This window comes from Manis pentadactyla, chromosome 1 (assembly GCF_030020395.1).
Source record: "Manis pentadactyla isolate mManPen7 chromosome 1, mManPen7.hap1, whole genome shotgun sequence".
NCBI classification, from domain to species: Eukaryota; Metazoa; Chordata; class Mammalia; order Pholidota; family Manidae; genus Manis; species Manis pentadactyla.
This window is the reverse complement of record NC_080019.1, coordinates 189,832,811-189,847,328: the sequence shown is the minus strand read 5'-3', so window position 1 is coordinate 189,847,328 and position 14,518 is coordinate 189,832,811. Positions and strand designations below refer to the sequence as shown.

At 36.2% G+C, this 14,518-nt stretch overlaps 1 protein-coding gene across 13 annotated transcripts in view; it reads right to left on the bottom strand.

Annotated features, from left to right (window-relative positions):
* DYRK1A (dual specificity tyrosine phosphorylation regulated kinase 1A) overlaps positions 1-14,518 on the bottom strand; it is a 152,448-nt gene that overhangs the window by 39,123 nt on the left and 98,807 nt on the right. For 11 of the 13 annotated variants that reach the window (XM_057504521.1, XM_036899220.2, XM_036899218.2 and 8 more), the window contains 3 exons: positions 9,163-9,359; positions 3,098-3,217; positions 929-1,117 (listed from right to left, as the gene is read on the bottom strand). In XM_057504521.1, the coding sequence (XP_057360504.1) occupies positions 929-1,117; positions 3,098-3,217; positions 9,163-9,359 (506 nt within the window). The remainder of the gene's footprint in view (positions 1-928; positions 1,118-3,097; positions 3,218-9,162; positions 9,360-14,518) is intronic. The other 2 variants (XM_057504543.1, XM_036899221.2) reach the window with 1 other exon arrangement.

Here is a 14,518-nt window from a genome sequence, read left to right as displayed (position 1 = left end):
AGGCAAAGGAGACTGGGATTAACAGTAAATCACACCTCAACAAAACAGAGATCTATGATGGGGTGAGACAGGAGGATTCACAGAGGGACAGATGGGGGCCCCACCGCCTGAGAAAAAGCTTTTGAAAAGTGCAAGGAGGAAGGTCTGGGACCTCTTGGTCTGGGCACAACTGATGCAAGAGAGAAATACATTTAGAGTTGTGTGCTTTCTGGTAGAGCTTTGGGGGGAGGTGGGGAGGGGGGAGGTAGAGTTCTGGGTGGAGAGAAGCCAGGATGAAGAGAACGAACCAGGTCCATTAGGGTGTTTCTTTCCTTGCTCTTCCCTGGTAGAATCTACCTGAATGACCTTCCCATCAGAATTAGCTGAGTCCCAGTTTTAGCCCTGCTGATGCTGTGAGGATGGGAAGAAGAAAACCCTGAAGCCTATCAGCCCGCTTACAGGCCTCATAGAGTTAGAAGCTGAGTTGAGAGGAAAACCCAAGGCACAGCCTCTGGCTTTCTAAGCCTCCAAAAAAGTGAGAGGCACCTGCTATGCAAGCTGAAAATGGTAATTCTTTTCTCCTTGAAGAGGAGTATCAGACAGGAAGGTAATTACCTCTAGCATACATGATGAAGAATCATCCATAGACCATACAAAGCCCATATGAAAGAGGAAATACTATCTATCTATTAGTGATTAAAATCAACCACTTAGTCATTAGTAAAGTAAGTATTTGATAGCTTAGGAAGTGAAGGGAAAAAAAGGTCCAGTGGTATTTTTATAGCTGATACACTTTTTCTTTAAAGCACTAAAATAATCCAAGTACTTACATAGCCACTGTTTAAACCTATTTGCCAATATTGAAATATACTACTGAGGAAAGGATGTGACAACACGAGTCACTAACTTCTTTCTATATTATTAAATTCATCATAGTCCATTAAATTACCTGTCCAAAGGAACCTTTGCCTATCAATGAGTCAATTTCGTAACGATCCATCCACTTTTCTCCGTTTTTTACAATATAATCATAGTTATCATCATCATAACCATCATTGTAAACCTTCCGCTCCTTCTTATGACTAGAATCGTCTCCCTGGCCCTGTTGGTGTCTTCGTTTCTTTTTTGCATAGTAAACCTGAAACAGGAATATACAGTGTCAACTTATAATGTAAATCATTATCAGGGTTGGGAGGGGCATACATCGAAAGTATACATATGAGATAAGTCTGCTACCAGCAAGAAATTGATGAACTTCATTTTTTATAACAAATACAAAAAATTAAACAATGTTCTATAGTTGCCATTTGAATTACAGAATAACACTGATATATAACCAAGAAAAATGTCTACAGTGAAATTACATTGTGTATTTTTAAATAGGATGTGTTAAGTAACTGACACCAAGTATTCCATTCAACAGTAACAGGACATGTACATTAAATTTTTTAACTAAGGTATAATTTATACACAATAAGGTGGCACAGAGCTTAAGAGTGTAATATAAGAAATTTCAGGAGGTGGGGGGGGGCACATACAGCCTAATATAATCATTAAATACCATATAGAATAAAGAAAATTTTTATACTCCTCACATTCAAGTGCCCTCATGCCCCTGTCCAGTTTCATATGTGATTTTCAGGCGAAGATTTTTTTAATGAAATTTTAGATGTGTATGAACTCAAGTTTTACTAATATAAAAAGACCCTCTGAAACATGCCCAGTTTTTAAGCCTATAATAATGTAACAATGAAAACAGTCACTCCCTCTCACCCCCTCCCAAGCACACTAAAGGCCATAAACCTCGTGGTTAATCGCAAATTTGAGTTATTTTCCTTATATTTGTTTTTATTGGAAAATAGTTTCTAAGAGCAGTAAAATATAATAGTTGGACTAGGCAACAGTCCAAATAATTGGCAACTAACTTGGAGGAAACTATAAATTACACTGCATAGGATAACTACAAGCTGGCAAAACAGTTAGAAACAAGCTTCCACAAAGCTATTAACAACAGTTTAACAGTAGCTTTGTTAAAATTTATCAAATATTAACAAAGTGACGTTAATACAAATTGTTAACAATTAATCCGGTATTTCCAGATAATCAAAACCTAGTTTGGCAAACCTTCTATAAGAGGTTAATGTGCACAAAAGCCAATTCAGACATGTTCCTCATTGAGTTCATCCTAATTTTATTTTACCACATTGTCACACTAATATGATAATACTGGCATTAAGAGCATCAAACTGCTGTAAACTTTATACATGCATAAGAACACCTTTTTTTGGTTAAATGGCTCTAAAGCTGGTATAGGATAGGCTTTTGATGGGAAAGGATGCAGGGCTCCCACCAGCTAAGGCAAGAAAGCACAGGCACATTCACTCTCTCCAGAAACACTCATTTAATAATAAACTACAGAGCTACAATGAGGCTACAAACAAATGGCAATCAAGCTGCAAAAGGTCTAACAGACCAGAAAAATAATTTTTGGAAGCAAAGAGCCAAGTTGGAAGATGCGGAATTCAAAGTGCTACGCTTTTTTATCCTACTTCCACCAAAAAGGCTTTCAGGTATCTTACACCAAGAAAAGACAGAAGATAAAATCTACAGATAAAAAGATACACATAAAATTTAAAGAGACAATTTAAAGCCACAGAAATATAGGTGGATCAAATAGACTAGTCCAAATGCTTGTTAATTGGATATTAAATGTGTCTCAGAGCTTCCTGACATCCACGGCAAAAGCAGAAACAGATACATAAAAATTTGGGCAAAATTCTAACATAACATGCTTTTATAAGTGTCACTACTCCTTCCCTTTCCCCTTTCCTGTTTTGGAGAAGAGTTATTACAGAAATGATAACTCAACATATATTAAATACAATTTTGAAAAAAGAGGTTATCCACAATTTTTTGCACTCTTCATTAATATATCTTCTTTCTTTTACAGAATTACATTAATTATAAATCATTTACTTACCAGTCTTCACACTAACTATCAATATGATAATCATTTGGAATAAAAAAAAGTTTAGTATGTTTAAATAAGCCTCAAAATAACTTTTTCCCCCTGTTCTATTGCAAGATATATGCTGTTGTAACAGATCAATAGTCTTACCTCATTAATATGCTTATATGTTTTGATCAAGTCAACAGATAGTTTTCTCAGGGGAGCAGTTGCTGGATCACGGAAGGTTTGGGGCATCCGCCTCTGTAACATGACAATATCAGGCATCACCTTAAATAGACAGAAAAGACTAGCACTTTAACTATACTGCACTGGTATCAATTCCCTCTTCTGTAACCTGTGTATACATATTAAAATGAAAGACATACATTAGACAGTTACACATTCTCTCTCAGTTATCTCTTTCAACCCGACTCCAATGAAGACAACGACTGGAGCAAATCAACGTAATTAAGAAGACAACATGTCCAGCTACCCAAGGCTTTTTTTGATCCTATCCCCAGAGTGAACAGTGGGGTTACAGACACACCCCTGCTCTGAAAGACAGTCATGATGCTACCCAAGAGCACTTCTCCACCATACAGTTAGCTCAAGGAACATTTTTCCCAATTATTCCTAGAGCCTGACCCGGTTGACAACAGGTATACAAAAACCTAAGACAGGATTAAGACCCCTTGGCACCATGGAGCAAGCCAGCTGTGAGACAGGCATGGCACTTGGTGCCACAGAAGCCCAGTTCCCAACGCCCCAGACCCTGCCCTCTGACACCCACCCTGTGATCAAGGTTGAAATCTGCACCCAAACTCCACCTCCATGTCCCCTCTCCCCTTACCCTGCTTTGTTACTCTCCCTACGCTTATATACTGACATACTCTACTTCACTTGTTTCCAGGTTTTAGTTTTTCCTCCTCCTTCTACAACAAGGAAAACTCCATAAGGGCAGGGATTCTTTTGTTCAATGTTGTATTATTCCCTTTGCCTGAAGTAGTGGCTGGCACATAGTATTTAACAAATATTAGTTGGACAAATGCATCCAAAATATAGATACCCCTATGCACTTACACTAGGAACTGACCACAAATAAGTTCCGGAGGACACCTTAAAGCTAATGAAACTTTCTTTTAAAAAACTCATTTCAACCATTCTCCATTAACTCCTCCTGCCCCCAATCCTAAACCATGTCTCTTTCATTATCCAACAGGCAGCCAGAGATCAACTCCGAGTTTCCTGCTAGACAGGGGACAAAGCAGGGACATGGGTACCCACACCCAGGAATGCTGCAACCAGCGCACCGACCACCCTGGACTGCTGCCATGGCCACTCTTCCACCCTGTGTCACGCCTCAGTGAAGGAGTCTCCTAAAGAGCGTCAACAGGTCCTCAAAACCAGTAAATTACCTCAAGGTACCTGCAGTCACTACCAAGAGCCAGCCTTGAGTTCCTGTTTAGCTCTTGTAGACATTTACGCCAGTTACAATCTACTGAACCGATAGCCCTGACACGGGCCCTCTCAAAGGGGCAGAGACAGTAAACACATCACGCCAAGGCCTCAAAGAAGTATCTGGAGTCTTGGGATAATTAACAAAGCTAACCCACAATAACAAAAAAGAGGGGAAGTTTGCAGAGTCACAGTGGACAGAGCAGGAAGGAATCCCCATCCCCACGGTATGGAAAGATGGGGTGATCACAGCGGTTATGTGGCGCACTCTGCTGAGACCAACACCAGCAGTCACTTGCTTTGCATCTGTACTCAAATTCTAAAACATTCTTTTCCAGATGTTAAATTACTGTGTTAAGTTAATAATTATTATCTTTTCTCATGATCCTCTTTTTCTTGAAGTTCCAAATAAGGTTTAAGGGTGAAAAAAACCTTTGGTGATTATAACTATTTGCTCTGAAAGGATAATAGGAACTAACAAGAAAATATGAATTACTTTTCAAATATATATATTGTTTTATTTTTCTAAATATAAACAGTAGGTAAGCAAGATTCACAGGGTATTTTACTCTTATACTTAATTTAATGAGACAATATCAGTACTAAGCATGTCAATTACTTTTACATTAATGAATGCTGCAAACATGTAATGAAAGAGGTTTCCTTAATATATTTCCTTTTCTTTATTTTTTAAGATTCTGGAACTGTTTTCATGCAGGGAATTCACTCAGAAAGATCCTTCTTGGGCTGCTGGAGTGCAACTTCACTGAGGTTTCACAAAATCTGAATCAGTGGCACATTTCACTACTACTGTAATAAGCTAACAGAAGGTATAGGTATCATTAGAAACAAATGAATTACCTAAATAGTTAATAAAATAGTACTAGTAGTAAGTATTTGCTACACACTATGTTTCAAGCATGCTGACTTCTATACCCCTCATGTAATCCTCTCAACAATCTCATGAGAATGAGTAATGTTCCTATTGCCATTTTTAAAATGAGAAACCTAAGTCTGATGTAAAATTACTTGACTAAGGCCCTGGAGCCAGGGAAGTACAAGCAAGGGGACTGGGGCACTTCCACACGGAGCCCTATGCTCCAACCACAGCACAAGGCCGGGCCTCCCTATGAATTTCAGGCCTCTGTTCTACCCCCTAGGTTGAGTTGTTCATTTTTAGGTTATCTGCTGGGCAAAAAATTGAGTCATGCATAATAAATACCAATCAAAGAAGCATATGCATTTATTAACATTAGTTATGCACAAACTATGAACATTCTGAAGTTTTTAACTCTCCCAATTGTAACTCCTCTGTTTTTTCAAACATCTGAAAAAAAGAATCAGTGACTACATCTTTCCAGGAGTAATTACACTTACTCTAAACACAAAAATCATACAATCAAGAAAACATTTTTTAATGTGTAGTACAGACATGAAATTGGATATGAACATAGTTCTGACTGAGTAACCATGTTTCCCTGCACTCAATGTGTGTGCTATGTGCTTGACACTAACAAAACACTGCTAACCTCTTCTACAATGGCCAAGCTTTGCCTATGGAGCTAATCAACTAGCTAATTCTAAGTATTTTACTTTTCTCATATACTTCTGGCAATAGATGTTACTATTTCAGGGACATTTGTATATATATAAACCAGATGTGTTCTGTCCACAGAAAACTGTCCTTCAGACCAGACTGTAATTCAGTGCTTCAGAGACCACCTGTACAGATTAAGTGCTCAAAATACATGGAGAGAGCAAATTAGTTTCTACAAACTAAATACTAACTTTCATTGTGATTTCATGTTAGGTGACCCAATTTTCTGTTCTTCAATATTGTGCTGCCATAAGCACAGATCCAGACTAAGAAAACAACTGTTCCAAAATTCCAGTTACAGATCTACATTAAAACTCAAGGCCAGCCCCAAACATTACATGTTTTCTCTACTTTCGGCCTCTTACAGCCAAAGCCACGAGAATGTACAGTGATGCAGCAAGCTCCCTTCCTCCGTAGCTAGAAGGCAGCCCAAGGACTCAGGAGCTCACCAAGCCACAGGGCGGGTAGCCCCCCCCCTCACCCCCCTCAGGATCCTCAATGCAAAGACAAGAGTTGATGAGATACCCTTCTTCTGCCTCCTCTCTCTGGCTCTGGGAGCTAGAAAAAGCCACACCCCCAATACTTGTATCTTGTGATGTTTCTGTGTGAAGACACAGATCACAAAACAAAAGAAAAGCAGTAGTTTGCACCTCCTGCTTAGATCAGTTACAGGAGCTAAAATAATCTTTTTTTTTTTTCCTGAGAAGATTCCATAGTGTAAGCTCCAGGACTTAATTTAAAAACTGTTTTCTAGTTAAATAATACCTATTTCATCTACTTTATTTCTATTTACTTCACATATAGTGAAAAATCAGAAACATGATATTCTATCGGTCTTGCTATTTGGGGAGCTGTTAATAAAGTAGAATCACATATATAACACACATCCCAAGCACTAATATAGTTTCGGAACTGTGAGAGGCAGTGAGAACCAGAATGGTCCAAGGAGACACAGTATTCAAACACCAATTATGCTTCTCTACATTTACTTTTACTACATTTCTCATTCCTAAATTTATCTTTTGAACAAAACTGTGTTTACATTTACATGAAATATACGCATATAAGAAAGATTAACTACCAGAAATGAATGGTAAAGTTAGCTCATTTCAATTTGTTTGTACAACAGGCCTTACTTAAAAGACACTGATAGGATGATTAATAAGAAATAATGGAAGCACATGGCATGATTATGAGAAATAAATGAGTTCATATTTGTGAACTGCTTAAAAAAAAAAAAAGAAATAATGGAAATCAAATAATGAGATTATACAAGTTTAGAGGTAGAAAGCACTGTGCAGGGGGTGGGGTGTGGGCAGTGTCCTTAGTCTAAGATAGTCTAAAGTCCCAATCTTACATTCAAGGAACAGACAGAAGGGTCCATGTAACCTGACTCAAGTCATACAATCACTTCATGAGTCAAGACTCTGAGCCCATGTCTATGACTTGTACACCATGCCACATCAGCACAGTTTCAGTGTTTTTTTAAACTACAGTTATGACGAAGACTAATCTGACTGCCTTATTAGGTTATGAAAGTTGGTGGATTTGCCAGAAATATTTGGCTGAATATTATTACTTAAAAGGTAGTCTTTTTACATCATATGAATCTTTAAAAATATTTTACAGCTTAAACTAAAAATACTAAGTGAATTATCTCTTACAAAATGTTAGTGGTACCCAAAAAAACAGGTAGCTTGCTAACTACATTACCTACTAAAATAATATAACCATAATAACTTTAAAAGACTGGAATTTTTTCCAGCCTCTGTAGATGCTAGGTGTTACAGAATTCAAAAAGCACTGTATCTAAGAAGAAAGAAGCCTAGGCTGGACCCCTAAGTCTACTGCTTAAATACTTGGAGAAGTCAAGCTTAGTCCCTTCAGCTGTAAAAGAGATTAAAAAGAGGTACCCTGTCTGATAGGCTGCTTTTGAACATATAGGAAAATGAATCCACACATGCTTTATTTCTTAAAAGCACAGTGCAAACATATCATTGTGATTTTACTACTTTTTGGGTCTCCAGAGAATTTTCTTCTGGTATACATACACTCCCCAAAACTTGAATATTCTGACCAACTACTCCAATTCTCACACATACAACTTCTCAACTTACGGCATAAAACAAATTCTTAAGTCTTGCTATAATTCATCGTACCATTTAACTGAATGCTAATACTATATTAATTCACATACTACATACACTTTATAAATGTGAAGCCAGTTCAACTACTGACAAAGTTTTATTACAATATGTACAAGGGTGCCCCCTAATAATGTTAAGTAACTGTAGCCAACTGTTCACTAAAAGTATATATTATTGAATTAGAGAAAACACATTTCCTTAAGGTAAAATACTTGGAAATTTTCCAAATTTTTGTTCATTACTTGATATATTAAAAGACCTGAACAAAACAGGGGCAAACAAAATTCCTAAGTACCTGGAAAAACAGCCATTTTCAGGGCTCACGTACTCTCAACCACAGTGGGGATAAAAACTACCACAACTATAACTAGCAAAAAAATTCTCCCAAAACCAAAAATCAATGTAATGGACACAATTAATTCAGGAAGACAGTAAAAATAACATGCACACATATATGCATGTATGTATGTATCAGAAGATTCCAGCATCTATTTTCTTTACACTATCCATTTATGGAAAGTTGCTACATCTCTAGTCTGAATATTAGAATGAAAGGCATGATTAATTTTCATTACATTTTTTTTTAGGAGTTTCATATTTATTTTTATAACTGTATATACTAAGGTAGTTTATATGAGCATAAAATCAGCTCTATAAGTTTGCTATAATGGAATCTGTTTTCCTGGAGCCTTAAGTTTCCTACAACCTCTGAAGTTTTCAATTTAACCACCTTTCCATAAAATAAGCTTTAAGTTTCTTTAACAAATATTCTTCAGAAATAACTTTTTTGCCTCCTTACTACAGAATGAGAGAATACAGTTAGGTTAGAGTGTTTTTTAATTAAGTGAAATACATACAAAAAAACCCCAACAAACTTTTTAATGCAAACTTAACATCGCATTTGTCAATCCAGAATTTCACATTAACACGTATAACTGAAAATCATTAAAGCATTTTGCCTACTTACTATCTACCATTTTTAGGAATAAACTACCATTCCAACAAGTCCTATGTCTGATACACTGTGAGCTTACCTGGTTAGTTAGAGGTTGCTGAATCTGGTCAGAATAAGGTAAGGCAGAAACCTGTTGGTCACTTATATTTGGCTGGCGACGGTCACTGTACTGATGTGAATGGGGCATCTGTCCAGCCATCTGAAGGCCAGCAGCATGGAATGAAAATGATGGTGCAAGCCGAACAGATGAAGGTTTGCATGCTGAAGTCTCTCCTCCTACAAAAAGATAGTGAGATTTAAAGGATGTATTCATTTCATAGTACTTGTATCTTTTGACCTACCTGATAGTCTTTTAAATAAGGGCTTAGGGTGTTCAAATAATACTAAAAACCTTTAAAACTACAAATGAGAATATGTCACTCAACACAACAGTTGTATGTTAAATGGTATACACACACATATATATATATAGTGATTAAAACGAGTATCTACAAGTCTACATTAAGAGAAAATCTTAAGTAAATCTTTCTATAAAACAATAGGAATAACATTTAGTACTTATTTTCGCATATGAGATTTTCAACAATTGAGAACCAGAAGATACATGAGGTATCTCTGAACTACTGCAAAGAGCCTCTCCAATGGATCAGACCCAAAGAGAACACTGCTGAGATGGTGCTTTGTACCTGCCAGGTATACAGCAATCAATATTCCCAGTACCCTCCAAACCATGTGAAAGACTTGTCCTAATGGTGCTCACCTATGACACAAGTAATTAAAGCCTGAGCATATAATGCACAGAAACAAGCTCACAGGATGCTGGATTCCTCTGGACTCTTCTATCACACAGTCCTGAAAGAAACTAAACCTGTGAAGCTCAGCACAAGAATGAATGATCAATAATTATCCTATTGGTAGGAGGGAACCATGGTCATGAATCTCATGGTAGAAATGGAAAATTAATACTTTGGTCCATAAAAGTATTTGGTGACATACTAATACAAGTTAGTTCTTCCTTAAAGAAGAGAAAAAAGACCTTTCTTCTTATATGCAACTAAACATGCAATCACAGACTGAAGTCAAAGAGCAAAGCATAAAACCCTGATCAACAAACTCTAGATTCAGAATACTTATGTTTGTGTTCCTGAATTAACCAGCAAAGTCTCACCATACAACAGACTATGCTGTTTGGCAACTATTATTGAGACATACAACAGTACTGGCCCAACAGGGAAGAGCACGGATTTTCATCCAGGTTGCTATAGTTTGAAATTTTAGCTCCACTTACCAGCTGCACTGCCTTGCACAACTCATTTTCTGATAATGATAATAGTATCTACCTCAAAAGGTGAAGGCTAAGTGCTTTAATATATGTAAAATACTTAGAACAGCAATTAAAAAATGGCTCATTATCAGTTGCATTTACTGTATAGCAGTGCCCAGTAAAGGATGATGGGGATAGTACCCATTTTTGTGGAGCACAAGATCTCTTATCTAAATGTTGCAGAGACTCTGCAAACTGAAGACAACAAAGCTCAATTCTCCAAAATACTAAGTTCCACTTGTATTTTCTACCACAGTAATGATATGGTCTCCCATCCAGTCAAGCACAATCAAAGTTCTAGAGATCATATTAGAGTTGTTTTCCCCCACAGACCATTTCATGCAGCCACCCAGTCTGCTGATTCTACCTCCTATAGAACATTCAAGTACCAACCTCTTCATCTCCATCACCCCATGTCTCACTTAGAACTAAAACAGATTCCTAATATAGCTTTCTGTCTTTGGTCTTCCCATTTACAACTCTGTATTTCCTCAATAAAATTGCTAGACTGACCCTTCTAAAATGCAAATCTCAAGTCCTCCACCCCTACTCAAATTTGAATATTGCCTGCCTGAGCATTGCTTTTAGACCTCAGCTTCTGTATCTCTTCACTACAGCATGACGTCTTTAACTGACCCACACTTAATACATGATTAATAAACATCTGCAGAATTAAGTAAAGAGACAATGTCCCTAAAATGGTAGATGGGGTAACTTTCTAAACATTTTAATATTCATAAAAAAAATAAAAAAAATAAAAAAACATTCAGCCAAGTCAATTATGTGGAACAATTTTGGTTAAAAAAATAAATAAAACTAGAAACTTATCCTATGAAAATAATCAATAATGTACACAAAGAAAATTAGAGAAGAATGTTTTCCCTGATATTACCTGTAATAACAAAAAAATTGGAAACCTAAAATCAAAAAATGGGGTGGGGTGAAGTGGGGTGGGGGGAGAGAAGGGAGGTTTTAAATTTGCATGTTAAAAACAGAAAACTGGGAAGGAATATAATATGAAAAAGATTGGTATACAAATAAACAGTGAAAAGACTACAGCCTGAATGGCAAATTACTTAATCACTCTGGGGCTTAGTTCCCCTTCCTATGAAGCCCTGGTATTATTACACTAACCTTATTTCCTCAGGTTTGTTGTGGAGATGTTGAGACACACAAGTAGGCCTGAAGAATGGAACCTGGTACCTAACAAGCACTTTTAAAAATAATTTAGCTTCTGTAATCATTATTGTATACTATGTTTAAACTTAATTATAATATACAGAAAAGAGTGCAAACATCATCAGTATACAGCTTAAACGACTATCATCAATTGAACCTATGTGACCAGAAAAAAACAAAACATGGCCATCACCTCAGAAACCCTCCACAGCACTGTCTGACCCCTCCCAATCAATACTTAATTCTCTATTCCCCAAAAGTTACTATCTTGACCTCCAAAACCAGTTTAGTTTTGACTTTATTTAAAAGGATTTGTGCACTTAATGTTATGCTTCTAAGCTGCAGTCTGTTCATTACCATTACTTACAGTACCCCAATATATATGAATGTGTTTATTTATCCATTCTACTTTGACTGACATTTGAATTATTTCCAGTTCAGAGTTATTATGAACACTGTCACTAGGAAGATTCTCGTTAAGTATCTTTTGGCATACAGAGATGCTGTTCTGTTGTTTCCAATTTTTTTTCTTTAAATCAATCTATTTTTCCCCTAGCTATTCATGAAAACTCCCTCTGCTCCATGCCTCCACTAGCACTTGGAATCATCAGTCTTTCCAATTTCAGCCATTATGGAAGGTATGCACAGTGGTATTCCATCATGACTTTAACTTTTCTCTCTGGTGACTATGAACAGCTTTTCAATTATTTATTGACCGCGTGGATATCCATTTGTGACATGCCCATTTAGGTTACTTTTTCATTTTTCTGTCAAGAAAGTCTTTTTCTTACAAATTTCTAAATTTTTTTAAATCCATTTTTAAAAACATATTTTGATTATAGGTGATCTGAACTATTGCTCTCTTAATGGTGTTTTTTTAAATTAGAGTATCGCTGATATACAATCTTATGAAGGTTTCACATGAGCAACATTGTGGTTACTACATTCACCCATAATATCAAGTCCCACATACCCCATTGCAGTTACTGTCCATCAGCATAGTAAGATGCTATTTAATGGTGTTTTTTTGATGAAAATGATTTAATTTTATCAACTTTTACTTTATAGTTAGTATTTTTGGTGTCTGTTTAAGAAATATTTCCTTATACTAAAATCATGAAGAAATTCTGTTATCATCTAGAAGTTGGGTTTTACCATTTACATCTAGATGAGTAATGCTCTTGGATTTGATTTCTTTGTATACGTACACTAGGAATTGTTTCATTTCCCAAAAATAGGACATCCAATTGACCCAGAATCCATTATTAAAAAGACAAACTTTCCTCACTGTTCAGCAATGCCATATTTGTCATAAACTGCACACCCATATATGCTTGGATGTTTTGGGCTATTTTGTTCTACTGGATATGGGGGTGCGGGCACCACTCACTGTCTTATTCCCAATCTCAGAAAGTAAGCTTTCAACATTTCTCCAGCAGTATGGTTTTGATGGGTTTCTAATTGATAACCATTATCAGAGATCAGTGAAGTTCCCTTCTAGCCCCAGTTTGCTAATATCTTTCCTCATGAATAGATGCTAAATTTTATTGAATGCTTTTTCTGCATTCACTGGAATACATTGAGTTTCCTGATTTACTCTGTTATATGTGGTACAACACTGATTTTTTAATGTTAAACCAACTTTGCATTCCGGAATTCAATTTGATCATGATTATCCTTTTGTGATAGATTCACTGGTGAAAATTTTGGGATCTGGAGCTTTTTTTATGGGTAACTTTTTCAATTAGAGGTTATATCTAATAGGACTACTCAGATTTTGTATTTCCTGGTGTGTCTGTCCTGGTAAGTTGCATTTTTCTAACATTATGTCTACTTCATCTAAATTTCAAATGCATTGGCATCAAGTTCTTTGTAATTTCCACTGAGATTTTTGATTAATGCAGGTATAATTGTAGTGATATCTCCTTTACTTCAAGACTGGTTCATGAGTTCATCTCTTTCTTCTTTGTAATCAGTCTAATCAATTTTATAAGAATCCTCTCTTAAGGTTTTTATTTCTGCTGTCATTTTATTCTAGCAGTTAGTGAATCAGGTATATTAAAAATCTCCATGAGACAAAGAGAACACTGGTGGTTGCTATGAGGGGTGTGAAACAGGTGAAGGAGGGAAAAATTTAGTGAGAATGTTTCCTATCTTGATCTGGGTTATGGTTACATGGCTATACACTTGTCAAAATTCATCAAGCTGTTAAAAAAGAACCAAAATTCCCATTTACGTTATGTTACTGGATTACATAAATTTAGAGTTGTCAACCTTCTGGATAAATAAAACCTTTTATCATTATAAATGACCTCTCTATTTCTGACAATGCTTCACTTTGGTGAGTATGGCTACAACAAGCTTTGTCTTAATCTTAGCATACAGTAGTATGTCCTCTGTCTGTCCTTTTACTTTCAACCTTTCCATTTCCTTATGTCTTAGGTTTGTCTCTTGTAAACAATATGTAGTTGGGCATAATTTATGTGGGAACACTAATAACCTTTCTATTCATTCCACAACTGTTTTATGTTCCTTCCCTACCTCATGCTGGACAATTTTGTATCTCTCTCCACACACACAAATTATTTTATTATTTTTTAGTTATCATATACATTACAATATATTTTATGTATCCCTGACTCCTCAAAATCTAATTACTCCTTTAATTTGTATACTATTGTTGGCTTGTGTGTGCATACACACACACAATCACAGGACAGCAACTAATCATCCAGCTTGGGCAGAAACCAACTCCAGCATGCATTTGGAGGGATGGATGGGTAATTTTGGGATATCCAAATAACTATGAAAGAATTACGAAGAAATGGATAGCTGATGCTTATTATTGTTGTAACTATCTTAAAATACTCGTTTCATTTTCTGAATCTAAATCCAGTCAATGGCATGCATTAAATTCAACAAGCACTTACTG